General features: G+C 36.0%; 3 protein-coding genes across 4 annotated transcripts in view; 2 read left to right on the top strand and 1 right to left on the bottom strand.

The window, feature by feature from the left end:
• LOC119069158 (ras-related and estrogen-regulated growth inhibitor-like protein) overlaps positions 1–10,208 on the top strand; it is a 53,964-nt gene extending 43,756 nt beyond the window's left edge. The window contains exons 4-7 of one of the 2 annotated variants that reach the window (XM_037173062.1): positions 4,728–4,804; positions 5,455–5,636; positions 9,009–9,198; positions 9,990–10,208. In XM_037173062.1, the coding sequence (XP_037028957.1) occupies positions 4,728–4,804; positions 5,455–5,636; positions 9,009–9,198; positions 9,990–10,055 (515 nt within the window). In that variant the 3' untranslated portion in view covers positions 10,056–10,208. The remainder of the gene's footprint in view (positions 1–4,727; positions 4,805–5,454; positions 5,637–9,008; positions 9,199–9,989) is intronic. The other variant, XM_037173064.1, reaches the window with a different exon arrangement.
• Positions 10,209–16,957: 6,749 nt separating this feature from the next.
• LOC119069157 lies at positions 16,958–23,561 on the bottom strand. Its single transcript, XM_037173061.1, has 13 exons — positions 23,101–23,561; positions 20,990–21,151; positions 20,717–20,917; positions 20,477–20,652; positions 20,047–20,412; positions 19,897–19,981; positions 19,661–19,825; positions 19,390–19,590; positions 19,146–19,321; positions 18,895–19,085; positions 18,718–18,835; positions 18,520–18,573; positions 16,958–18,082 (listed from the first exon to the last, which is right to left on the bottom strand). The coding sequence occupies exons 1-13, from the start codon at positions 23,222–23,224 to the stop codon at positions 17,684–17,686; spliced, it is 2,418 nt and encodes an 805-aa protein (XP_037028956.1). The 5' UTR covers positions 23,225–23,561; the 3' UTR covers positions 16,958–17,683.
• A 1,539-nt stretch (positions 23,562–25,100) lies between these two features.
• On the top strand, positions 25,101–26,493 carry LOC119069047 (BTB/POZ domain-containing protein KCTD9). The gene is made up of 4 exons (XM_037172917.1): positions 25,101–25,743; positions 25,803–25,952; positions 26,020–26,202; positions 26,258–26,493. The coding sequence occupies exons 1-4, from the start codon at positions 25,237–25,239 to the stop codon at positions 26,372–26,374; spliced, it is 957 nt and encodes a 318-aa protein (XP_037028812.1). The 5' UTR covers positions 25,101–25,236; the 3' UTR covers positions 26,375–26,493.
• Positions 26,494–27,168: the final 675 nt, after the last annotated feature.

Below are 27,168 nucleotides of genomic sequence, written 5' to 3'. Positions count from 1 at the left end.
CTATTTTGAATGAATTCTGGTAGCTCAGATTATGGTTCACCTAAAAATAGGCAGATTTATGGAAATCTGTCTATTTTGAATGAATTCTGGTGGCTCAGGTTATGGTTCACTAAAAATAGACAGATTTATGGAAATCTGTCTATTTTGGATGAATTCTGGTGGCTCAGGTTATGGTTCACTAAAAATAGACAGATTTATAGAAATCTGTCTATTTTGGATGAATTCTGGTGGCTCAGGTTGTGGTTCACTAAAAATAGGCAGATTTCCATAAATCTGTCTATTTTGGATGAATTCTGGTGGCTCAGGGTATGGTTCACCTAAAAATTGGGCAGATTTATGGAAATCTGTCTATTTTGAATGAATTCTGGTAGCTCAGATTATGGTTCACCTAAAAATAGGCAGATTTATGGAAATCTGTCTATTTTGAATGAATTCTGGTAGCTCAGATTATGGTTCACCTAAAAACAGACAGATTTATGGAAATCTGTCTATTTTGGATGAATTCTGGTGGCTCAGGGTATGGTTCACTAAAAATAGACAGATTTATGGAAATCTGTCTATTTTGGATGAATTCTGGTAGCTCAGATTATGGTTCACCTAAAAATAGGCAGATTTATGGAAATCTGTCTATTTTGAATGAATTCTGGTGACTCAGGTTATGGTTCACTAAAAACAGACAGATTTATGGAAATCTGTCTATTTTGAATGAATTCTGGTGACTCAGGTTATGGTTCACTAAAAACAGACAGATTTATGGAAATCTGTCTATTTTGGATGAATTCTGGTGGCTCAGGGTATGGTTCACTAAAAATAGACAGATTTATGGAAATCTGTCTATTTTGGATGAATTCTGGTGGCTCAGGGTATGGTTCACTAAAAATAGACAGATTTATGGAAATCTGTCTATTTTGAATGAATTCTGGTAGCTCAGATTATGGTTCACTAAAAATAGGCAGATTTATGGAAATCTGTCTATTTTGAATGAATTCTGGTGGCTCAGGTTATGGTTCACTAAAAACAGACAGATTTATGGAAATCTGTCTATTTTGGATGAATTCTGGTAGCTCAGGGTATGGTTCACTAAAAATTGGGCAGATTTATGGAAATCTGTCTATTTTGGATGAATTCTGGTGGCTCAGGGTATGGTTCACCTAAAAATTGGGCAGATTTATGGAAATCTGTCTATTTTGAATGAATTCTGGTGGCTCAGGGTATGGTTCACTAAAAATAGACAGATTTATGGAAATAGACAGATTTTGAATATGTCAAAAAACAGATTTCTCAAATATAAACGGAATAACTGGAAACAAGCCTAATAACCTTTTATTTATCGGAATCATCGGATAAAAAATCTTAAATTTCTCTCAAATTTATTTTGCTGATAAAGGATGTTCCACTTCTGCTCGTACAAATTGCATGTTTTCTTTAGAAAATGAGAATATAAGATCACTGAGATGCTAATGTGTTGACTCTGTTTTTGTTTCATACTGACAAAAACGAAGAAAAAAATGTCTAGAAATTAAGAGAGAAAAACCAACAACAACAGAGGCATTATTAAGTGAACAAAACGTTAAATTCAATATAACAGGAATTAAGATTTATCGCAAAAATCATTTAAATTACTGCTAACATAGGCTCTAGCTATAAACGATCGGAACATGTAGATAAACACACCACATCTCAATAAATCATAGACCAGCATTTAATGTGAGTTTCCTGATATGTACAATGAACATTAAAATGCTGGAAACTTTAAACAGATGAAATTAAGAAAAATAAGGTAATAATTGTCGTTTGGATGAAAATTCGCATGAAATTATAAGAAAGTTTTTATAAGCGCGCGATGAATAAACAATTTTCAAGTATTAAGACAACTGTACGGTTCATATTATGCGGTGCAGATTATATGTGGCTATATTGAGTGTGTCTATTATGAATATAATACCTGAAAACCACTTGTGCATATTATACCGATTTTCTGAATAGAGCAAAAATATTTTTCTTCTTCTTCTTCTTCGTTTTCGTCTTGTTGCATGTTAATTGACTATTCAATGGAGAGCTTATTTCCAAGAGACCGGGGTAGATGCAAAATATTGATAATTTTATTTATATTTATGTGTAAACAATTGAATTGCTAGAAGCTAGAAGAATTATGCGAAGAAAACATAAGAACTTTATTCCACACAAAACGCAATATGTTGCGATGGAGAAATAAAATCGAAGAAGAAAGAAGGAAGGAAAAATATGTTTCTTTTTATTATTTTTGTATTTTGTTTGTTGTGTTATTATGATAATGGTACGGCACACACAGAAATCCATGCATCATCTAGTTATAAAGTGCAAGTAAATAATAATGGTATTTATACACAAAAATGAAAACACAGAACGTATTTATAGTCCAGCCCCTTGTGTCAGAAACAGCGACTCGGTCGCTTCAATTTTTTCGAATTTTTTCTGATCTTATGTGACTGAGCGTGAAAGACTGCTGAACTAATTTTTGTTCTGGAAAATGGAAAATCGTCTTATTAACCTAGAAGTAGAAGGACCAATTAGGATTGATCAGTTATTAGCAACTAACCTCTAATTACCTTAAAAAAACACAAAAACAAGAAAAAATCCGATAAAAATACGTGAAAGCTCTTAACACTAATGGATATTGTGCAGTTTGTCATCACCATTTAAAACACTTCTGGCGATAAATCATCGAATTGAAAGTATTTTAGTGCAAAAACAAAGTTTAATGACGAGTTATACAGATTTGTGTGTTGAAGGGCATGCACAACATCCTGACCTAGTTTTGTGACTAGGATTCAATTCTAAAGTGTCGACGACAGACTCTTCTTCAAAATTCATAAGCAAATCATAATTATGCGTCAGTAATGAATACTAAATAATGTTGGAAAATATCAGTTCTGGGAACCGTGGAAATCCTGACATCAAAGAAACGATGTAAAGCCCGCCACGCAGAATTCGAAAGGCACCAACTTCAGTTTTCCAAAAAGCCCTCATTTCATGAAATCGGTTTCGAATTGACGGTGTGAGGTATATCGAATAGGGCGTATCGAATTTTGCAAATTTTAAGGACCGTGATAGCCTGTGTGCGGAAAACGTATATCATCGAAAACTGTGTCCGGGCATGTGGTTGATGGATCCAATGGAGCCATGGAAGAAGTCCCCCGGGCGACTTTAAGTTTCCGAAGGTCATAATTCGGAAAGTTGATAGTATTTTTGAAAACAATGTTCTAGCGGGATGTAGAGCTTTGAAAACTCTACAAATCTACCGAAGAAACCGATGGTCCAAAAGGTGTCACTGCCAAGATTGCCTAACATCGAAAATGTGACCATTTGGTTTTTGACTTATATTTCCTGAGAGACAAATGATTTTGTTTAGCCTGTGGTATGAGATGGTAGAGGAGGTCGAGCACTACCAGTACACTAGGCATGTCCCGATCGGATATACTCTTGAAATAACTTTTATAACATTTGTGAATGGAATTTTAAAGAGTGGCCACGTCGCCCATGAAGCAAGTGCAGACACTGCAACCGGTACTGGTGAGTCGAGGACACCTTGGCCAGTAAGTATGCAAAATATTCCATGACAGTAGCTGAACTCTTTCACAAATTATTTGTTATTTCGATGTGGCACATGAATTGAAAAACTATACTACGAACTTCAATTTTTCGTAAATATATCGAAAAATATGTATAATCTGTGTATTTGCAACGAAATCGACTTCTTACTACTATTCGTGGGTGAAATAACTAATTAAATCGATTATTTCTCGTTTTTCTCATAAATTCAATTTATTCAGATTTTGTAGTACAAAGTGTGCCACATCGAAATCACAGATATTTTGTGAAAAAGTTCAGCTACTGTCGTGGAGTATTATGCATACTTACTGGCCAAGGTGTCCTCGACTCAACAGCACCGGTTGCAGTGTCTGCCCTTGCTTCGTGGGCGACGTGGCCACTCTTAAAAATTCCAATTAAAAAGGTTAAAAAAGTGATTTCAAGTGTATAATGGATCGGGACATGCCTAGTGTACTGGAAGTGCTCGACCTCCTCTACCACCTCATACCACAGGCTAAAAAAAATCATTTGTCTCTCAGGAAATATAAGTCAAAAACCAAAAGGTCACATTTTCGATGTTAGGCAATCTTGGCAGTGACACCTTTTGGACCACAGGTTTCTTCGGTAGATTTGTAGAGTTTTCAAAGCTCTACATCCCGCTAGAACATTGTTTTTAAAAATACTCTCAACTTTCCGAATTATGACCATCGGAAACTTAAAGTCGCCCGGGGGGACTTCTTCCATGGCTCCATTGGATCCATCAACCACATGCCCGGACACAGTTTTCGATGATATACGTTTTCCGCACACAGGCTATCGCGGTCCTTCAAATTTGCAAAATTCGATACGCCCTAATGCTCAATCACATGAGATAAAGAAAAAATTGCGAACAACTTAAAGCAAGCAGATTGACAGAAGGGCCCGGACTAACAAGAGGAGGAAAAAAAAGAGGATAGTGAAAAGAAAAAAAAAAACATTAAAATGTTAAAGCTCTCCAATGGTTGTAAATCCTACTTCTATTCGGATGTAATTTGTGCCAGAAGAAAACGATGAATCCATAGAGTTTCGATTTAATATTGAAATAAAATAAAAACATCAATGAAATAATGCCTCATTGTCTTATACGTATAAATTCGTTTTTTGATTTTTCTTTACAGATTTCTTGTACCGACATAGTGTTACATTCGATAGTGTAACGACAGAAGTTGAGATAATGGATACATCAAAATGTGCGGTACGTTTAAAGCTATTAGTAGTGACGGTTATTTTTCTAAGTTATATAAATAGATCCCATTTGATCAGCTTCAAAATTTACTTATTTCAAAATATGAAAATGGAGCCACAGACTCGGATATGGATATTTTTATGTGGTATATCAATGAGAGAGCGTTGGGTATACCTATATATAAATGCCCATACCGAGAGATTTAAGGAAACAAAAGATAAACAAAACGTTTTACAGACCGAAAATATTATACCGGCTTCAATTTCAATAATATTCGCATTATTCCTATCTTGATCCTGGCAAGACAATCTGGATAATTTTGTTTATTGGAATCGTGAGAAAAGTACGAAGCTCTCTGAAAACACAAATGGTCATCCGGTTCTTCGTCTTTTTTTCGTTTGTTTATTTGTTATGATAATAAACATTTTGGATCGCGATATATACCAAGAAATTTGTTTGTTTAATTGGAACCTTTGTTCTAACATTCAGATTTAAAATGTTCTTTTTTCCTGGTATTCCACAAAGAAATTTAATCTTCGGCGTGTGCTTTACACTCGGACAGTAAATCAATCCGAAAAGACCGATCCAATTCACGAAAATAGGAATTCGGTTTATTGGAACATTTTGTGAGTGAAACAAAATTGTCTCTTTTTTTACAGAAAACTGGCTGTTTGTACGAACACATTCGATGGGGTGATGCGTTTCTGGTAGTTTATTCCATATGCGACAAATCGAGTTTTGCCGATGCTGAAGATTATTTACAGCAGCTGAGTAAACTGAAACTACCATCTTACTATACGGCCTTATTGCTGGGCAACAAAAGAGATTTGGATCATTCGAGGTAAGAGATGTGTGGATGATAACACTGACTGTAGTTTTGTGTGTCGATGGCTGAAGTGGCCGCTGCATTTGAAGTTGACTTGTTGGCATTTCTCTTGGTGAATAAATCGGGATATTTTAGGAAATTATTCGGTTGTAGGAGGTAATCCTAAATCGCACCACTGATGATTAGTTATTTGAGTCATCGAAAAAAATTACAGAAATATCGTGATAATGGTAACCAGACAGTTCGAGATGTTTGGAGATGATTTGGAAGTAGGGATGCAGGGTATGTCTTCTGACTTTAATTTCCATTTTATCGTAATTAGACAACGATAAATCATGGCCCTACGTTAGTGCCACTTTTTGACGCAAACTTTTTTATTATAATTTTCTTCTTAAAATTTTTCTGGTAAGATTTTTGTTGATAAAACTTTCGCGTACTTTGCTCATCAGCTGCCATTTGTGACGCATATCTTTTTGCGTGTAGAATCTGTAAGCGTCACCTACACCGATATCAGTTCTTTTGTAAGTGGATAACAGGACTTGCGTCACACCTACACTGCAAGTGGTTTTGGGATAACTAGACGCATGCTGCGTAGGTTTCATAACACTTCAGAACACTCGAGCACTTAGACTAATTAGTGGACCTGCTTAGGCTGAAAAAAGGGCTTAATCGTGCATCTTAGAAAATCGTCATAACGATTGTAGGCTGTTCCGTATCGATTCCTGATTTTAAATTGATGTGGGGCCAAGGCCGCAGCTCAATGGTTCTCTGGTGAGCGGCCGTTATGTCCCTTTTTTTCTATGATTCTTCATTCGTAAGCGAGAAGAGATATCAATCCACTTCCAAAGGACAAGTTATAGAGAAAAGTCTAATTTTTTTTCTGACATTTGAATCCAAAATGGCGGAAAAACTTGGGCAAAGTCGAAAAAAAAAATTTTCTCAAAGGAAAATCTCTGAAACCGATAGAAAGACTGTAAATTCGCAAAAAAAAATCTTCAAAAGGTTTATAGAGAATTTAAAGAGCTACGTTTTCGTTTTTTATTTATTGAAATCGGGCAGCTCGTTCCGGAGATATGTCCGTAACAGTGAAGTCACCACATATTCTTCATGTAAAAATACATCGAAATTCACACGTATTTCCATGACAATCGACCTAAAGTTGTATTTTCTGTAAATTTTAGTAACTCAAGGTGTAACCGAGTTTCATATTTTCACGGAAACATGTTCTAGAATTTAAGGATTTGGAAGGATCTCTGAGTTTTTTTTGGATTCTCTTCAGTATTCATTGAACTATTGAGGTGGTAGTGGGTCAGTTCCAAAAATTATGTCACTGCACATGCACAATATGTTCCCAGCTCTAGAACGTTAGTATTATGAAGGATATCTGAGGTTTTAATTTGAAGGATTTGTCACGTTTTTCTGGGTTTCCTTCTGATATTCTGTTGTTAATGAGATGGTAGTATTTTGGTTCTCAAAATTCCTCCATCCAACATGATCTACCATCTTCCCAGTTCTAGAATTTTGAGGTTTCTTAGGATATCGTTTGAACTTACGGGATTGTTAAGATGACTTTGAATAATCCTGAATATCCAGATGATAATGGCTAAATTTTAGGATCTGACCAGTTCTATAATCCAAAAAGTCCACAATTCAGAGATTTTCCTTTGAGAAAAAAATATTTTTCGACTTTGACCAATTTTTTCCGCCATTTTGGATTCAAATGTCAAAAAATAAATGTCATCAAATTTTTTTTAGACTTTTCTCTATAACTTATCTTTTTGGAGTGGAGTGATATCTCTTCTCGCTTACGAACGAAAAATCATAGAAAAAAGGGACATAACGGCCGCTCACCAGAGAACCATTGAGCTGCCGTCTTGGCCCCACATCAATTTAGAATCAGGAATCGATACGGAACAACCTACAATCATCGTTATAACGATTTTCTAAGTTGCATGATTTTTTGCCTAAGCTGGTCCACTAAATTATATTGTCGAGCAAAATGTGTCTACCACTAGACTTACCTGGACAAACAAAAACAAGATCGACGATAACCTTGCAGTCCTTAAAATTGATCTTTCCGGTTTAACGTGGTCCATTTTCTCGCTGAGAAAGCCCCTTTTAAATCGTGTGCACTACCTGTATCCCCATCGCCAGAGGTCATCGAAAATGATGTAATATTACAAATTTTACACACCGAAACTACCAATTTATCACTCGCATTTCAAATTGACCTCCCAGAGTTGTTGTGCAAACACTACACTCATATGGAATCGACATTTATTTTTATTGTTATCTATTATTCACATCTTCCGAGACGCGAAATGTTCTCCAAACAATTTGTTTTGTCTTGATGGGTTGAAAGTCGGAGAGAAAAAGCAACAACAACCGAGAACAGAAACATCGGCTCTGTAACACGCAAAAAAAAGAAATTATGACCACTAACTCATTTGAATTACAATAATTATCAAACGTGCAGAGACTTCAATAAATTAAACCCCATTACATGCATGATTGAAAAGATGGACATAAATTTGTAATTTTTATGTGACTCTTATATCAGTCGAATGTTGTTGGTTTGTGTTGTTGTTGTTTTTTTTTTGTCCATCATCTTCTTCTTCTCCGTACTGTACAAAATACATATCATAGGCGACGGGTAATATATTTAACGTTTATTACCCATAAGGAGCTTCTTAACATCACCAATAGCAGTTTATTCAGTTTTAAATTTCATGTTCAAATAGTTCAACTTCAAATAGTCTTGTGCGCGTATACATAATGGAACATTGAATTATTTGCCGCGCAAACTAGTTATCTAGTCTGTTTCAGATAGGAATCTTCGATCTTAATATAATTTAACCTGACAGGAGAATGTGTATTTTGCATATTATTATTATATAAAATAAAATGTATTATGTGGAGCATTTTATATATCTATGTGTGTACGTAAAATTGAAACACACGAAAAAAAAAGAAGAAGAAAAGAATTTATATTTATATACAAAAAACATCAAGCACAAGATAACCTCAATGCATGCATGCACATTGTACATTTTAACATGTCTCTCTATCTTTAGCCACAGAAATGCCACAAATGACCTTCTAGTTAATTCTTATATTTACACTTTGGAAAACAGAGAAGAGGTACATTACCTTCAACCTACGCATTTTGCTTTTAAAATGTTCTAATTTAAAGAAATTCTGATTTTCTCTTTGGATTAAAATATTCATGATCGGAAATCGGCCGTTTATTTTATTTTATAAAATTTTTTATTTTATTTGAAATGTCAACATTTAGTGTACAAAAATATATATAGTTGCAACAAGTCGAGCGGAGATGATATTTATAAAAAAAAAAAAATTATTTTATTATTTTTCTCTGCTTCACAGAACCATCACAGTAAATGAGGGACAGGAATTATCATTGAAATTTGCCTGCCAATTCTATGAAGTGTCAGCGGCCGAAAGTTTTGCCGGTGTTTCGTTAGCATTTCAATCGTTTCTAAGAGAAGCCCGATCGGTACAATTACTACGAGCACTTCCTATTCGACGTAAATTAGGTGTAAATAGCGTTTCTAAGGTTTGTTTCCTTTTACCAATAGTTGCGATTCGAATTTATTTTGTTGTCTTGCGGCCAGACAACGACTCATACCAGTTTTTCGCATTTTCTGGCCGATAGACAGCAAAGTACCCAACTGTCTTGCTGGGCATTTTTTTTTGTTTTGACGTGTGGGATGCATTCCAATACAACCTTCCAACACGTCTCAACAAAAAATGTCCCAACAAGCCGGTAATGTACTATTCCAGTGTCAGAATTATAAGAAGTCACAATTTCAACGAATTTACTACTTTAAAAGTTTTAAAAGTCTTCGCCCTACCAAATTTAAATTTTCCGCCAAAATATCATAAACTGATTATAAACCACGAAGAGAAAAAATATTCTAGGACGTCAGGATCATGAGCTGTTCCTGTTTTAAGTTACATCGTAATTACATTGGAGCCAGCGAGACAAATAGTTTCGACTCTCTCACACCGATGTTATTTTCAATTAACTTAAAACTGGAATAGCTCATGATCCTGACGTGCTAGAATATTTTTTCTCTTCGTGGTTTATAATCAGAATAAAAATCCACAAAACTGTGCAGTAATACGCGCCCTCAGTTGTTCGAACAAAACAAAAGACAATAGATGGCTGGAGTATAACTGTAGGGACTTGTAGTTGGTAGTTTTATCCCTGAAATTTGATAGTGCATGCAGAAGTAATAATATATTGATTGGATTGGATTGATTGGATGGTGACTTCTTATAATTCGGAAACAATCGCTGGTTTTCCACATTTCTAATCACACAACTTTTCTTTTTCCTGTTTAGGTTTTAGGTAATATTTTTGGTAAAAACACGAAAGACCGGAAAAAACGTCCTTCACTTAGCATTTAAGCATTCACACGTTAAGCGATCAATTTATTTTAATTTCTTTTTTTTATAAATATTTTCATAGATCATTAGTATGTATTTGTAGCATTTATAAAATAAAGTTACTATAGATTTAACAATCGAAAATGGTTTTCTATTGCACTGCAAACAGCAGAGTCAATGAAATCGAGCAGCACTGATCTTTTGTTTATAGCAACAAAATTTTTTGCAATGTGTGCAGAATGAAAACCGTGACCCTAATGTCTTCTAATAAAGCTAATTGCATATATAAAAAAGTATCGACCAGCTGAAGATCTACAATTACTGCTCAAGTTCCACAAAAAAATACGAAAACATTGAAAAAAAACTTATTACAACGCCACGACACTGATAGAAATCTCAATAAAGACACCGTTTCATATTGATTTACGTTAAGTAAAACCACTACCAAACGTCACTACTACACTCAGCTTATACGACATATTCTAAATTACGCTAGATGAATCAGAGAAAAACTATCACACGAAGATCTGGAACTCAATATGAGCATTCATCACATCAGTGAATTTGTATAGTTATGTAAGTATGTTTGATCATTTCGGGTGGACTTAAGGAATAAAATATAATTTGTGACTGAAATAATAACTATACCATAGCACTGTCAGCGCGTTGCTGTCAAGGTTGCTGTACACAACTATATTTTAAAGAAATTAATTTTCAGGAAAAATTGCCCAAATTACAGTTCAGGCAAATATTTTCCGAAAACCGAAAACCGGCGTGTCGTTTCCTGTTAATAGTGATATTGCGAATTCTTTGAACAATCGGCTAGCCATGCAATCCGGATTTTTGACCAGTATGGTGCTCATCGAATCCTTGCTTCAATAGGGGTTCAACGCAGGGACTAAACTAAGGAACATCGCAGGTGGGAATTTTCTGCGCCCCTCTAATTCCCACCTGCGAATCCAGATTTACTCATAAGAAAAATTATAATTATATGTCTTAAAATAAAGTCGAAGCATTATAATTTGATCGATTCTATTCATTTTTAAATAATTGTAGTTTTTCAAGAAATCATTTCGAAAACATTACAGTATAAAAGCTTACACATGCGCATTAGAGCTGTTACCTGCGGGTAATCCGTTCAAATGCACGTGTCTATGCTTTTATACTGTAATGTTTTCGAAATGGTTTCTTCGAAAACTACAATTATTTAAAAATGAATTAAATAAGTAGAATCGATCAAATTATAATGCTCCGACTTTAATCAAAAGAATCTAATTTAAAAAAAAATCCTGCGGCGCATTGAACGTAGTTGGAAAATGATAATGGCATTGCCGATTTCAGTTGTTAGGTCTTTTTTCTTTTAGAAGAAAATCCTATTGTGGACACTTCGTCTGTCTGTCCAGGTATCTGCGTCACAGATCATAGATTATATTTATAAATCGAAAATTTGGTAGTCGGTAATTTTTGGTAGTTGATAGATACAGGGGTCGTACTACTCCTTATTTTCCTGATTTTCCTTATTTTTGAAAAAACCACCTTATTCCTCCTTATTTTTGAAAAAGTTCCTTTTTTTTCCTTATTTTTCAATAATTTTGACGAGAAAACTACATTTTTGGATAACAGATAATAAAAAAAAATCGCTGCGCGGCAGAATACTGAGCAATAGGGTCATCGTAAATCTTCACCCGATCTCCTACTGCTAGTAAACAAACCATAGAAATGTAGTTCCTTGTTGTCGATTTTACTGAAGAAAAATATCCACGTGGATTACAGTAATTTTGCTACCTTCCCACTCAATGGGAAGAGCGGTGTTGAAGAAGGGGAGGGAGGGTAGAATTGAAGGTAACGGACGAATGTTTGGAAAGAATTGCCTCTGTCTCACGCTAAAAAGCGCGGTCATACTAAGTCAGTTAAAGCATCGACTTTACAAAAAGTCAGTCTAAGAAACAATCTAACGACAATAGAGCACAGTGGGGGAGGGGCTCCCAAAGTTTCAAAATTTTGGTGGACGCCACTTGTGTGCGACCTGTTGGAGGCTTGAAAAGGTCAATGGAATCTACCTGTTCCAAGTCATCTATGGGAAGAATCATTATTTTATTATTTCACTGATGTACTAAGAGGGAAACTTTCCCAACAAACTATTTGGTGGTAGATCACACAAAAAAACAAGACCTACATAAACTTAAATTCATTTGATCAAATTATTGTGTTGTTTACAAATTTGATATAATTCTGACCTCAAATCTCTACTTCACCTAAAAGAAAATTAAGGAATGTAGCATATTGAGAAATGTACAGTTTTATCCTGAGGTTCAAAACACGACCTACAACCAATGGAATGTTGTAAAGAGCCATAGTCTTATTTTGTGGGTTGTGTGGATTATTTGCATTAATATTTACACGTAAATATTCACAGTCCACAAAATAAACAATTGACATGGTATAAGAAAGTAGCGGTAAGCTAAGGTTAATAATTTCAAATTAACTTTTACTATTAAACCATGGTAATTCATAGGCCGCGTTCAGGAACGAAAAATTCTTCACTGAGTGAACATTCGTTTCGTTGAGTTAACGCTGTCAAGTTTAACTTTGAGGTTAGATTTCTCACGATGTACTTTGGTCGTGAAAGTTTACCCAGATGTCATGAACGTTTCGTTTCTGAACGTGGCCCATTGCGTTTAAGTGGATTTAAGTGGATTAAATTAGTGTAAAATCGTTGAATATGGGTATGGGAATTTTTGAAAAACTTCGTAATTTTTGATTATGAGCCTAAAAAAGCGTGCAGGGGGTGTGCGTATAAAAAATCATCAAGATTTTTACCCAAAAATTTACTTCCAAGCTCCTTATTTTCTCCTTAATTTCAACCGAAAAATTCCTTATTTTCTCCTTATTTTTTTAAAAAACCTCCTTATTTCCTTAATAAGGCACGCCATTTTTGAGTGCGAGGTCTGTAGATAGCACCATAAACGTCCGGGAACAAAAATGGTGTGTCCGATTCAAAAAAAAAAAACAGGTACAACAGTACCCTACACACGCTGTTTAAACTTTTGAATCAGGAGTAGGATCACTTTCTTCGAGCAGTTTTAAGGGAGTTACACACATTTTGCAACAAAAAAAAGTTGGTTTTATACAAAAATTTAGTATTTATTGTCCATTTTCAATATATTTAAAAAAACGAAAATATAAATCTCTTCTCCTTGTTTTATGTATGAAAGGAATTGATTTCAGACACAGCCTGAAAAAGTCGCTTAGAATAATTGCCGTGAGATGGATCCACCTTATATTTTTCCGAGTGCCTTATTATACTTGTTACAGAATTGTGGCACATGATGAAACACGGCGTGTGCTTTTGGTGTGACTGAAATTTCCAAAGCTTCATAATTTTTCATAAAATTCCCTGTATGAGTATTGTAGTTAGTGTTAAGATTTATGCCGAAACAAGAATCTACAACAGCGCGGAAATCATCAAAAGCCTTTACATACTTTAGACATCCGATGGAACATGTTGAACGCAAAATATCAACCTTGTTCAAGAGCTGTTTCTCCCTTTTTAGTCTCACGTTCAACGTAACACGACCTTGCCCACTTAATGGCGTCTTCACTGAATATTGTTAACTCTTTGGTTTCATTTTGTAACATCACACATTGAAAATGGACAATAAATACTAATTTTTTGTATAAAACCAACTTTTTTTTGTTGCAAAATGTTTGTAACTCCCTTAAAACTGCTCGAAGAAAGTGATCCTACTCCTGATCCAAAAGTTTAAACAGCGTGTGTAGGGTACTGTTGTGAAGGTTAGAGTCTCTTTCTCTTGCAAAAGTAATAAGGAAATTAAAAAAATTGAATTAATGAGATTTCCTGCTGTGAAACACTTTACCGAGTTCCATTATTTCATAAAAAATCGGTATTTCTCGAGAGGAAATCAGTTCCGGCTCCTTTAGTCGAGTCTTTATATGTCTTGTTTGGTATCAATCGAAAGTTATGGATGGAATCTTTATGAAACAATTGAAAAAAATAGCTCGGACCTATTAGCTAAAAAAATACCGGGAAAACCCACATAACCATCGAAATTTCGATGGTCGAAATTTCCTTAAAGCTCGTCGAAAACGGGTCTACTCCTTAAAATTGTGCTTATAAACCAAAAAAATACATTAACGATAACGGGAAAAATAATCGTTAGGATCTCCCCAATCATTTTTAAGAAGAACACCCCATGTTTACGAACTTTTCGAAAAAAAAGTTGTTCAGCCGCACCGTGAAACGTCTGCACATTTACTAGTCAATTTTGTTTTCGCTCGCAGTTAGGGAATGCATTTACCGTCGATTTTGAAAAACCGGGAAACGGGAAAAACGGTAAATGAGAAAAAATTTCCCGGGAAATTTCCCGGGAAATGAATAGTACATTCTGTACTCGTTTAGACATTTTTTTGGATGAGTTGGGAGTTTGTAACTTGCACCGATGACAAATGCTTTTATCCTACCCCTACTAAGTGGCTTATTGTGCTCGCGAAGCCCTTCAGAAATGAGTTTACCGTTCCTTTATTTGCATTTTTCAGGATGATAACGAATTTCATATCTACATATTTCAACAGAAATATCGGAAATCGATCGTGTGAACTAGTTTCAAAATTTCTGTTGGACAGTGTAAAGATTGAATTTTTTACTATGCTGAGCGAGATGCTGAGAAAGGAAATAAATGTAAGGTAAGCTCCTTATTGAACTGTTTTCATGAATTTTTGACGGACGTTGCTTCAATTGGTTTCTTAAAGATGTAGTAACACGATCTTTTAAACTTCGAATTCTGTAGACTTTCTAAAGAACATCAATTTCAGAGTTGCAAACTTAAGGCTAAGTCATCGCACAGTGCTTTGGCTAAGTACAAATGACACATTTTGCGTTGCTAAGATCGACAATTATGCTGCATTTTCTTTTGATTGGACTGTGGTGAAAATTCAATTACAATAGAAATTACAGCATGATTGTCCAGCTCAGCAACGCAAAATAAACTGATCCTTTTTTCTCAGTCTAGGGCTGATCTTGAGGTGCAATTTACGATGAAAATGTGATGAAAATGTTCACAACGAGTTCAAATCAGATGTAATGCTGTAATGCAACTAGAAGAATAATTCAATTCAAGGTATTATTGCAAAGGAAAAATGTAAAAATCATTCAATTTTTGAAGGTCGGTTAACCGGTAAATGAAAAAAAAATTCCCGGGAAATGGTAAACCGGTTAACCGGTTTTTCCCGGTTTTTAATTTCCCGGTTACATTCCCTACTCGCAGTACTTTTCTTTTTAAGTACACTTTCAACAGTTAGGCTCCATTCCAGGCAAATTTTTCGTTCGCTCCTCCACCTTTCTGATGGTATGAAGCAAAACATAGTCGAAAAATGTTGATGAAATGATTTGTTCAGGAACCTTACATTTACATAGGTATGTTCCTTCAGTAAGATTGAAAATAAGTATTTTTTACCGAGAAATTTGGTCGCATTTTAGTGGATACTGGCAGGCATGAGCGCCGCCGAAAATAAGCCGCCGATCAAGCCGCCGCCGGCCATTTTTGAGCAAGCCGCGCCGCAGCCGAGCCGGTGCCAAAAACACGGCTCAAGCCGGCTTGAAACGGCTGGAAATTGAAATAAAGATTTCGAAAGGTGAATGGGTGAAATAATTTTGAAAACCGAGATTCCTGTTGATCCTAAGCAGCTCAAGTACTTTTTGAATTTATTTTTCAAAATTAAGAAAATTTTGAAAATTTTCTTGAATTTTCATGAATTTTCCAGAATGGTATATTACGTCCTCGCTTCTAAGTTTGTTGTTTTGAGAAAACTTTATCGATCTTTGCGAATTTTCTCGATTTTTTTTCTTTTCAATTTTTACTTGATTTTCGTGAGCTTTCGATTTCTTCTCGAAAACCATTTTCTTAATGAGTTAAATGAGTGTACCGGAGCATGATTTTCCATTTAGTTCAAGTTTTGAGGCAATAAAACTTGACGTGTTAGTGAACCTTAGACTTAAGAGACTTGCTTGTAACAAGACCAGTTCCACTTGCACTTTGAACAACCTAATCCACCTACATTTTCGCTTTCCGTACAATTTCATTTTCATGCTTACTAGTTCATTTTCCATGAATTTATCTAAACGTTTTTATTTTGAAAAAAAGTTAAAAGGAACCTCCAGCCGAGCCGTTTTAAGCCGGCTCAAGCCGATTTTTTCGCCGCCGCCGAGAAATTTTTTTCGGCTAGCCGCCGCCGAGGTTTTTCCGTCGGCGCTCATGCCTGGATACTGGGAATCTATCGGTATGATAGAAAGTATCAAGGTATGTGACATTGTGGCAAGCGTATAAGGAAAGTGTGTTGTGTCCAAAATGGATGCTTAACAAAAAGTCAAAAATTCTTCTTTTTTATCACGACAATATTATTCAAAATCGTTAAATTTACGTAGTTAATTAATACATTATGCCATTTAATTAAATTTATTACGAAAAATATAATAATTTTTTTTTTGTTTTGTTTGTTTATTTATTTGTTAAATATTATCATTAAATTTTTTTATTTTATTTATTTTGTAGTAAAATCAGAGCCTTTAGCAGTCTTGTTATTTATTGATAATTCTATTGTTCGTAATAAAAGAAAACAAAAAATAGAAAGAGAAAAAATACAAACAAAAGGAAAACAAACTCTACAAATTAAAGGAAGAGTGAAAAAATAAAAAAATAATTTCAAACGAAATAAATTTTTCGTTTTTTTTTCGTTTCTTTCATTTTTAGTTTATTTAAAATAATTTAAAAAGAAAAATTTAAGAAACAAAAACTCGATATACTATAATAAAAACAAAACTGTGAGGACTCCTGATTTGACAGAGTATATTATTTTTCGTTAATAAAAATTCTTTTCTTTTTCTAAAAAAAACAACTTTTTTTGGGGGATTTTCTTCGAAACAAAATTTTCTTTCTTTTTTGTCAAAAGTTTCTTTCTTTTATTGCAACGTAAAAAAATTTTATTTCTCCAATTTTCGAAAGTTAATTCCTGATTTGTTTGGAAAAGGAAAACTCGTTGTTGGTTCGTTCCTCGTCGTCTTCTTCTTCTTCTTCTACCGTTCTGATAATTATATTATAATAAATATCTCATCCCAGAATCATCACCGGACCAAAATTCATCAAATAAAATAAACTTTTCCTCTTTTTTAGAAATCAATAGAAAAAATATAAATTTATATCAAGAAACGAAAAGGTAAATTTTCATTTATTTACAATCAAGTGAAAGTTACAAAAGTATGTAAAAGGTTAATCATAATTCAAATTATTTGGGAAGGGAATTATAATTTAAAAAAAAACATTGTAAATAAGGAAATTTCTTCATGTGTGCTTGTGTTCGTTCAAATTAAAATAAATTAATGGTCAACGAACAGCCGCGCGCGTTTCGTGTTACTTATACCAAATATAAATTGTGAAAATTTTTCAATTTTTGTTTTGTTTTCTGTTGAAACAATTTTCTCTCAATAACTACACCATCCACACACTCAGCAATTAATGTTAAAATTCAAGGAAAAAAAAAGAGTTTGCAGATTGATGTGATGATGTTGTTGCGTTCAATTTAAAAAAAAAATAATCTTTTTTCAATCAATGGAAAATCATAAAAAAAAATCGTATTCAAACCGATGACACTTCAACCGTTTCGATACGGCTTTGCGGTTGTCGTTTGATCACTTCCAGCTTCAGTCCCTCAGCCGGTGACTCATCGTTCGTTGCCGATGTATCGTTTATTTGCAGCTTCTGTAAATTGGTCAGAATGCCGGCCACAGCCTCGTCAGCATTTTCCTCAAGATCCTGCTTGTTGAAATGCAAATAGCATGTGCCGTACGATCCCTTCCACGATATGAACATCGGATTGCAACCGTTGAGCCGGAGCTCCGATTTGAATTCCTTGATTCGCATCGATTTCGGAATATTGGACACTTTGATGCAGTAGTCGCGATTGTCGCGGCGTTTCTTTTGTCGCTTCTTTCGTTCGCCTTCGGACTGTTCGGCTTCGGCGTCGGTTGTGACTGCCTGAAAAATTCAGCGAAACAAAAACGATTACAAAAAAAATCAAATTAATTCCGTTGGATGGATTTGATGTGGGTGGACTCATTACAACCGACTCATTAGCATCCATTTGGAATGATTTAAGCAAGAATTTGTAAAATGGAAATAAAAATTATATTTTATCAATCTGTAGAAGTTCGTTGACCTTTCACTGCTAACAAATTGGGTGTCGGAGCGAAACCTTATGAAATCCACTCGTGGGATGAAAAGGCAGTAAGTCGATGCGATTTGAGCCCGCTTCAGAGTACAAGGATTCCGCTAGCAACTGGTGCTATCAGATTGACTGACACAATGAAAATTGTATTGAAAATGAACATTCCACTTAAGAGTAATCAACGCTCGGGTTGCCGTAATTAATTGAGTGATGGGCACATTGAAATTTGATTTTCACTCCGACTTACCTTCGGTTTCTTCGGTCTTCGGTTGAAACGTCTGCGACGGCGTTTGTTGTCATCCTATACAAAAAGAAATTTCATTTGAATCCAAGTCAAATCAAGCAAATGGTGTCACGTCGATTGATGAAAGGTTGGGCGTAACATTCGATTGATCAAACGTGCAACAAAAGAGTCAAAAGCTCAGTGAGTGGCTACATTACTTACGTCTCCTTTGCTCGTTGACCGGGCTCCTCGGTAACGGAAATATCGCTTCTTCGGTCTACCCTTCTTGCGTTCATCCACATCAGTGTCTTCATCCTTCAACGTTAAGGTTTCACCTTCTCTGTAAACAGTTGAAATGGTCAGTGCCGGACAAAATGCTTTGTCAAACTTGTCACACACTTTTCTGCATTTTCCTTGAGCGTTTGTAGGATCGGAACAATGCCCAAACGTCTTTCAGATAAATGTGACCAATAAATGCCGTTCGGTCGTTTCAATCTTTTTTCCACACGAAACACAGCCGTTGGCGTTACAATCATATCAATGGGAACATCGTATTCGGTGAAAAGATCTTCCGGTAGTGTATCACAAACCTGGTGCAGGAAATTGAAATTGGTCGGTTGGTCATTTGATTCGATTCGAAATGGATTTACCTGTTCGTCATGTACGGTAGCAACAATTATAGTGTTGTCGGTGATGGCACCCGCTTTACTCAATATGCCAAAGTCTAAATCAACATAGCCGTTACCTCGTCCAATTCGATGTCCGGTCTTGGATGCAACCACAGCGCCAAGCACCAACATATCCAATGCAATTTTGTTTGCAAGCTCTGTAAAACGCACAGTTCCGTCATTGTGGGGCTGCCCTCGTCAGAATGTAAAACGTCAATTGACTCACCGATTTCGGTTCCAAACTCGCTGAGATATTGATTGCGAATGGCTCTTCGTTTCGTTTCCTCATCAGCGTCGGCAGGACAATTGATCTTTGCATACAATGCTTTTGAATCACGAGCGGTGGCGACATACAAATTTTTCGAATCTTCGATGACTTTGATTTTGACCGGATCCTGGGCTTTGTCCGAGTTAACTTTAATGTTTTCTATACGGCGAGTAAGATGGGACAGAAAATTGGTGTGTGTCACACAATTGTTTAAGGCAAGGCAACTCACTGGCATCTTTGTATTCATTCGTTTCAGAGAGGAGAATAGCTGCTTGGTCAGCACCATTAAAGTTTGGCACTCTGTTGTAAATGCTGTACGGATTAGGCGCGCAGCGTTTATTTTCGATTTTGCGCCAAGTTTGCAGACGCAGTGATCGTTTCGTTGGCACTGACGCTGCAACAATCAATAGAGAACATTGTTTTTGCATACCAGAAAATGGAAAGTGGGAAACTTGTCACACTTACGTTCACTGTCCTCGCCGTCATCACTGAGTTGGTTTTTCGATTTCGATTTCTCACCAGACGACTGTTTTCCGTCGTCGGTCGATTTCTAGATAAAATACCAAAAACAATGAAGCAAATTGTCAACAACGACCGGCTAGCAGATCCACTCACCTTTGACTTTCTACGCAAACGCGTTCTACCTGCCGTCGTTTCATCCGGTACCTTTCCATTTTCGCCGTCCGAACGACCTTTTCGTACGCGCTTCACAAAACGTCGAACCGTTTTCGGTCGACGGTTGGTTTCGACATCAGTGTCCTCTTCCTTTAACGTAATAACCTTTCCGCTTTGAGTTTCACTGTCCTTGATTGCCTGCAAAACTGGGACAACGCCTAATCGACGTTGAGACAAAATTTCCCATCTGATGCCAGCTGGTCGTGGCAGACGTTTGGGTACTCGAATAACTTGAGTCGGAGTAACTATAAGGTCGAGAGGCACATCCAGATCGGTGAATAGGTGCGTTGGAAGGGTGTCGTACAACTGCATTAAACGAAACGTCAACAAGTTACTAAACGAAAAGAACATAAGTACCGCTCCACATTACCTGCTCATCATGAATGACAGTGACAATCAATGTTTTGTCGGTGATGGAACCACAGTGCTTCAGGGTAGCGAAATCCAAATCAACATAGCCATTTCCTCTTCCGATTCGTTCACCCAATTTCGACACTGCAACTGATCCGTAGACAACCATATCCAATTCCACCTTATTTTGAAACTCTGGAAATGGTAAAATAGTGAGTCGTACATCCCGCATTACCATGCTAATCCGTCCAATGCCTACCGATCTCTGTTCCATATTCAGCCAAATTAAGCACTAAGATAGCCTTCTTCTGTGTCGCCACATCTTCAGTTTCCGGACAATTCACTTTTGCATAAAGTGCTTTCGAATCTTTGCCACATGAGATGAAAAGATTTTTTGAAGAGGACAGCGCGTTCAATTTGACCGCATCTTGAGATCGATCAACGTCTACCTTTATGTTTTCTGTTGCAAATTTCAGATATTTTAGTCTCAAGTTTACTGTGGTCATGGGTGGCCGGTGCGGTCCATACTTACTCGCATTTTTATATTCCGGCGTTTCTGAAAGCAATTCAACCGCTTTTTCGACTCCGACGAAATTCGGAATGCGATTGAAGACAAAACTGCCCGTGTATAGTTTCTGCTCTTGGAATTTACGCCAAGTTTGTACTCTTATTGAGCGTTTCGTGACTTCCTCGGCTGCAACGGAATTGTAATGTCAATATTATTATAAGCGTAAATCATTGCATGTGTCGACGAAAGAACATTGAAGATAGCATTGGTGGAGTAAAGTACCTTCCGGACTTATTTCAGTCAGAACTTTGGATTGGTTTGACGAACTATATAAGCTGTTCATAAGTAATCCATATGGAACGTTCATTCCACATGAAGAAGAGGATGAGACCGCAGATCCTAGATCGTTAAAAACAGTCATCCTAGCCTTTCAAATTGTATCGGATATTTTTTGCTCTTTGTGTTAGATCAATGCTGCTAAGCCCGACACCAACATGACGTCAGTGGCTACCGCTTTCAATATTTAATTGAAATTCAGAAAATTTTACTTCTCAAAAAGTGATTTCAGATTCTCTCGTGAAGAATCATATACCAGCAGAGGGTCAAATTGATTACGTAATCGACATAACATTCTGTTTGTGTAACTCAGTGTGTAGCTCTATCATCATCCAGTATATTTAACAATTTGCTGTAAAATTGATTGACTGTGCAAATGTCATTCTAATATTCATACGCATCCAACACCGACTTACAAGGAATCGTTTTTTTTCTCTATATAGATGCATAGCCGCATGACACGAATACCCTCGTAACGATTACAAAATTTAAATAAATCGAAAATTGTTGAATTGTGTCGGTGCACAAAATGTAAATTGAAAAACTGATAATTCTGGTGTATGCTCCTTTTAAACTAAACGATTAGTTGCATCGGTGAACGAACGCATACACACTCGTTAATCATCACCATTTCGCTTCGTTTATTTACAAATATCAATGACAATTTCTTATCAGGTTTCCAATTCCATAAAACTGTCCTTAGGTACGTGCCTAATGTATATAGATCAGTCATAAGCATTTTCGACTTGCCACATATGCACAGACAGTCGATTTTCACGTTTATGAAAACTGAAATTTGAATTTGGTTTTTCAATTTTTGTTTTACATAGGAAATGTCGGAACGAGCAAAAGTTTTTATTAATTCCCGATCAGCCCAACAGTTTTTATTTATTGCGACTATATTGACCAAAGGAACAATCAATTGTTTCAACGAGACTTAAGGAAGAACAATTAGGAGACAATTATAAATCAAACTCCTAATTTTCTCAGAATCCGTACAATACAAAAATATCGAGAAATTCTTTTGTTGGTGCAACGATTGATTTTTCGGAACATTCATTTACAGTCAAAACTACAAGGTGAATTAACGAACAGCGAAAAACCATTCAAAAGTGAAATTGATTTCTTTCAAAAATGCTGTCGGTGAACTTTGGATACAGAACCAATTTTCACGACAAAATGACAATCGACCCGTTTATCGTGTGATAATGGCATTCACTGTTGTTACATGTGCCTTTGGTTGAAGGTAAACAAAAGATGATCGAGAAAACAATGTCCGAATCTACACAGAGTTTTTTGTTTCTCGCATTATTCTCAATGTTTTGCTAGGAAATCGAAATGAACTCACACACAAAAAAAAATTGTTTGCGCACCTACACAACTACACACAAATCTTGGAAAAACAAACAAACAAAATGCCGGCATAACGGAATAGAAAGAGGCTCTCTGATGTGTGTGTTACATTTTGAGCCACAATTTTTATTATGTATGGTGGTGTGGTAATAAAATTGCACAAAAAATTAATTTAAATGAAAATGAAAATTGTTCGAATTTCGGAATTAGATAACATGATCGATGAGCAATCGCACAACTGTATAGGTACGGAAGGAAAATTAAATTTTACGTCGCCGAAGTAGCGCAACTATTTTACATGCAAAAAAAAAATTATCCAATTTGATTTTTCTATAAATATTGGTGTTCTCTGTGCCGACGCCCTCGAATCAAAAATCTGTTAGGTTAGCCGGCAATCAATTCAATTAAATTGCGTTGAAAAACACTAATTTCGGCATATTACTTACGTGTTGCCGCAGCTGGTGAAGTGGTTTCACTTGTCTCCTTTGAAGCATCCCCCTTGGACGAGTCTTTATCGGTTAAATCGACAGCAGCGTGTCCATTTACAATTTTATTCACTGCGCTAGCCATCTTGGCAATTTTTCTCACTGAACTTTTTCGATAGAATTCAAATCAAATGCCTGTTTGACTGCTTGTTTGACAACTAGGGAAAAAATTGGACTGGCCAAAATGGTTCGAAAAAAAATATCAAAAATAATTTCTCGTAAATTCAATGCGAAAATAATTCTGAATAAAGTTTGTCTAGTGCGTCGCCGTGTGATTGGAATGGAAGTGATGAACGTGAAGGCTGCATATTTGCGACAGCATGTTTTTTTACATTTGTCGTATCTGCTTTACCATATGTCTTTTCCGTCGATCACGCGCAAAATACTTCCAGCGATATGATTATAGCCTTTTAGGTCTTTCAATCGTCGTTTATATCGTCGAAAAATAGTCTTAGTCTGATTAGCAGAGTAAAATGTTAGGTCTTTCGATTTATACTAATGATGTGATGGAGATATTATTAAATTAGGCAATGCCAATATTCCTGCGATTTTACGTACTGAGTAAGATTGATCTGGAATTATAGATTAAACATTTGATTTGTTACCGGCTGACTCATAATAATCTTATTTTTGCTTTCAACATTTAAAAATAAATCTGGTTCGACCGCTCATGTCAGGTATACAAGTTTATTTATTGAACGAAACATTCTTTAAACAGTAAATGCATTTTGTACCTGGACTGTATATGCTAATAAGATGTTTTATGAAAAGATCAGGTATGCGTACATACCTTATGCGACTTAAACACAATGTAGTTGGATTACAAATGAATTGCAGCATTTCAACGACATATATGCTTCGGTACTTAGGATACTTAAAAAACAGTCGTAGAAAAATATGAATTCGTAATTAGAATCCAACTATGTTTATTCAGTTCACATCTATTGCCATAATATTGCGAAAATTGTGATGATTCACAAGAGGCAACGCACCAGCATTTTCACTGCACTTGACAATGACATAAAATATTTATTTGTTCAACGAGTTTGATAAGTGTACGTGGAATGTATGGTATGTCCGATTGTGTTATATGAAGTCCAGATACGCAAATGCTGGTGCGATGCAAATGTTAACGATTTTTGATTTAATAAAACTATCACTGCCCTGACAAAAAGAGTTGAAATTCATACCTGTAGCAGGTAAATTTGTTTCCAGGTAATCAAGAATAGCTACTACAGTAGTATCTTTTGTATGAAGCGCTACAGTTGTCGCAGCTATTCTTGATTATACCTGGAGACAAAGTTACCTGCTACAGGTAAGATTTTCAACTCTTTTTTGTCAGTGCAGTGATAGTTTTGAGCGACAATCTTCGGTAACTGTCCTTTGACAAGTGTGCAATTTGCTGAAGGCGAGGTATACTTGGAAAGGTTGTTTAATTAATGAATTTTATGTAGTAGCATCTAATGGTCCATTCCGGGTTATTGTCTGCCCATAATTGAACCGAAAATATTTTTCATGTAATGGATCATTTCCGCCTGAGGCAAATTAATGGTCAACTTTTAAAGTTATTGTCATTTAGACGAACAATACACTCAACACTCAATAGTGTTCGGTTATCCAATGAAAGTATATTATATGAAATCGTTATTTCCTCCGGTTTGTACGAACAGTCCATACCTGGTTTGTATTTTCATTGCCGGTTATCGGGTTAGGACTTATAGTGCGATCAATGCACACATATTTAATGCATAAGCAGAGAGAACCCTTTCGAAACCTCAACATTGAGGAGACATTATTATGCATGCTGATTAAGACTATCTATCAGCAGCTGGCCTCTTGCGTAGAGTGTAACTCTGTGACCACTTGCCTTCACGAGGAAAATCAAAATCAGCTTCAAATAAACATTGGCTCTGCAATCATGACGTTTCATTATCGATAAAGTAGATTTTTGTTTTTATTCACCGAATCGAGGTGTGTATCCTTTGTTTACATTCCTACTTTCTGACACAAAATTGTAATTTTTTTTATAAATTACGGAAAATCAGTAATCGCAGTGTCATCATTGATTTTTCTTTTCGAAAATAATTTAAGTTAAATATGGCCGAGGCGATGAACGAATCAGAGACACAGGAAACTGATAGTGACTCAAATTGGATCTCATTGAATGTAGGAGGAAAAGTGTTTCTGACCACTCTCAGCACCCTGACCAACAAGGAGCCGAATTGTATGCTAGCCAAAATGTTCTCGCAAAAATCTCTGATAAAGCCCAGTTGCCTTCGAGATGGGTCCTATTTAATAGACAGAAGTTCACAATATTTCGAACCGATTATAAACTACCTACGGCACGGACAACTTATCCGTGATGATGGCCTTAGTTTAGATGGAATATTGGAAGAGGCTCGGTTTTTTGGCATTGAAAGCCTTATACCAAGATTGGAGGAATTGATTTCCATTAGTCATAACGCTGATAATATGCCATTGACGAGGCGAGACGTTGTTTCATCGATCATTCAAACGGCATACGTTTCCGAATTGAGATTCCAAGGTGTCAACTTAACTGGTGCTGATTTAAGTAAATTGGACTTGCGGAATATTAACTTTAAGGTACGAGACCGTTTACGTATATCGATCGTTAGATAAGCACAAAACGTTTTCAATTTTAGTTCGCTTGCTTATCCCGCTGTAAGCTGAATTTTGCTAACTTAAACTATTGTTGCTTGGAACGGGCGGACCTATCTTATGCTAATTTAGAAAATGCCCAGCTGTTAAGCGTCAAAGGATCGTGTGCGAATATGGAAGGAGCTAATTTGCAGGTGAGTATCGTCCAATTGAATTGAACAACTCGGAGTCCATTCCAACTGAGTCCATTCCAAAATTCAGGGATGCAATTTCGAAGATCCATCCGGTGTGTCGAAGTGTGTGTTGGAGGGAGCGAATTTGAAAGGTGCGTGCTTAGAAGGCAGTAATATGGCTGGAGTTAATCTGCGTGTGGCCAATCTTAAAAATGCTAACTTAAAAAACTGTAATCTTAGAGCTGCTATTTTAGCGGGAGCAGATTTAGAGGTATGATTCGTTGGGTGGTTGATTCTACTTAGTTTTTAATTTCTGTACATTTCAGAGGTGTAATCTTTCCGGGAGCGATTTACAAGAAGCTAATTTACGTGGTGCTAATTTTAAGGACGCAGAGTTAGAACTGATGCTCACTCCACTACACATGTCTCAAGCCATACGATAGAATTTAAAAAATTTATGAAAATATTTAACTGCTCGAACACACTAATTTATTTGAAAGTCGCATTCGCCATAGGATTATTTATGAATTGAATCAATAAAAAACAAAACGTTCCAATAGCACGTGAATTCACATTAATAACGTTGGGCATCAGAACAACGTATGGACTGATCACTAATCAAATCTATGGCTTGCGAGTTGGTTTTGGTAGTTCATTCACTTCAGACAGTGTGGAAGACAAATCTAATTACATTTCAGAATTTGTTTAAAATTCAATAGAAAGTCTTCCGAAGCTTTGATGTTTGCAATTTCATCGTAACTAGGAGCCATTCTGTTGGAAAAAGAAGTCTTAATGAGCATTCATCTCTTGCGTTATAGCCAAGATAGGGCGTATCGAATTTTGAGAATTTTAAGGGTCGCGATAGCCTGTGTGCGGAAAACGTAGATCATTGAAAACTAAGTCCAGGCATATGGTTGATGGATCCGAAGGTGCCCGGGAAGAAGTCCCCCCGGACGACTTTAACTTTCAAATGGTCATAACTCGGAAAGTTAAGAGTATTTTTGAAAACAATGTTCTAGCAGGATGTAGAACGTTAAAAACTCTACAAAACTGCCAAAGAAACCGATGGTCCAAAAGGTGTGTCTGTCGAGGTTTTCTAACATCGAAATTTCGACATTTTGGTTTTTGACTTTTATTTCCTGAGAGACAAATTATTAACTTTAGCTTTTGGCATGAGGTTGTGGAGGAGGTCGAGTACTACCAGTACACTAGGCATTGTCCCGGTCGGCGATCCATC

The sequence above is a fragment of the Bradysia coprophila genome (genome assembly GCF_014529535.1).
Source record: "Bradysia coprophila strain Holo2 chromosome X unlocalized genomic scaffold, BU_Bcop_v1 contig_26, whole genome shotgun sequence".
Lineage (NCBI taxonomy): Eukaryota > Metazoa > Arthropoda > Insecta > Diptera > Sciaridae > Bradysia > Bradysia coprophila.
The sequence above is the reverse complement of the archived record's forward strand: the minus strand, read 5'-3'. Positions and strand labels throughout refer to the sequence as shown.

What these genes read in the sequence shown, in the direction of transcription:
- LOC119069157 (XM_037173061.1), bottom strand. Translation starts at nt 23,224, where the DNA reads ATGGCTAGCGCAGTGAATAAAATTGTAAATGGACACGCTGCTGTCGAT. An exon ending in TGAATATGGAACAGAGATCG is followed by an intron (nt 20,653 to 20,716) that starts GTAGGCATTGGA and finishes TACCATTTCCAG; the next exon opens with AGTTTCAAAATAAGGTGGAA. An exon ending in CTCAAGGAAAATGCAGAAAA is followed by an intron (nt 18,836 to 18,894) that starts GTGTGTGACAAG and finishes AACTGTTTACAG; the next exon opens with AGAAGGTGAAACCTTAACGT.
- LOC119069047 (XM_037172917.1), top strand. Translation starts at nt 25,237, where the DNA reads ATGGCCGAGGCGATGAACGAATCAGAGACACAGGAAACTGATAGTGAC. An exon ending in TGCGGAATATTAACTTTAAG is followed by an intron (nt 25,744 to 25,802) that starts GTACGAGACCGT and finishes TTTCAATTTTAG; the next exon opens with TTCGCTTGCTTATCCCGCTG. An exon ending in TAGCGGGAGCAGATTTAGAG is followed by an intron (nt 26,203 to 26,257) that starts GTATGATTCGTT and finishes TGTACATTTCAG; the next exon opens with AGGTGTAATCTTTCCGGGAG.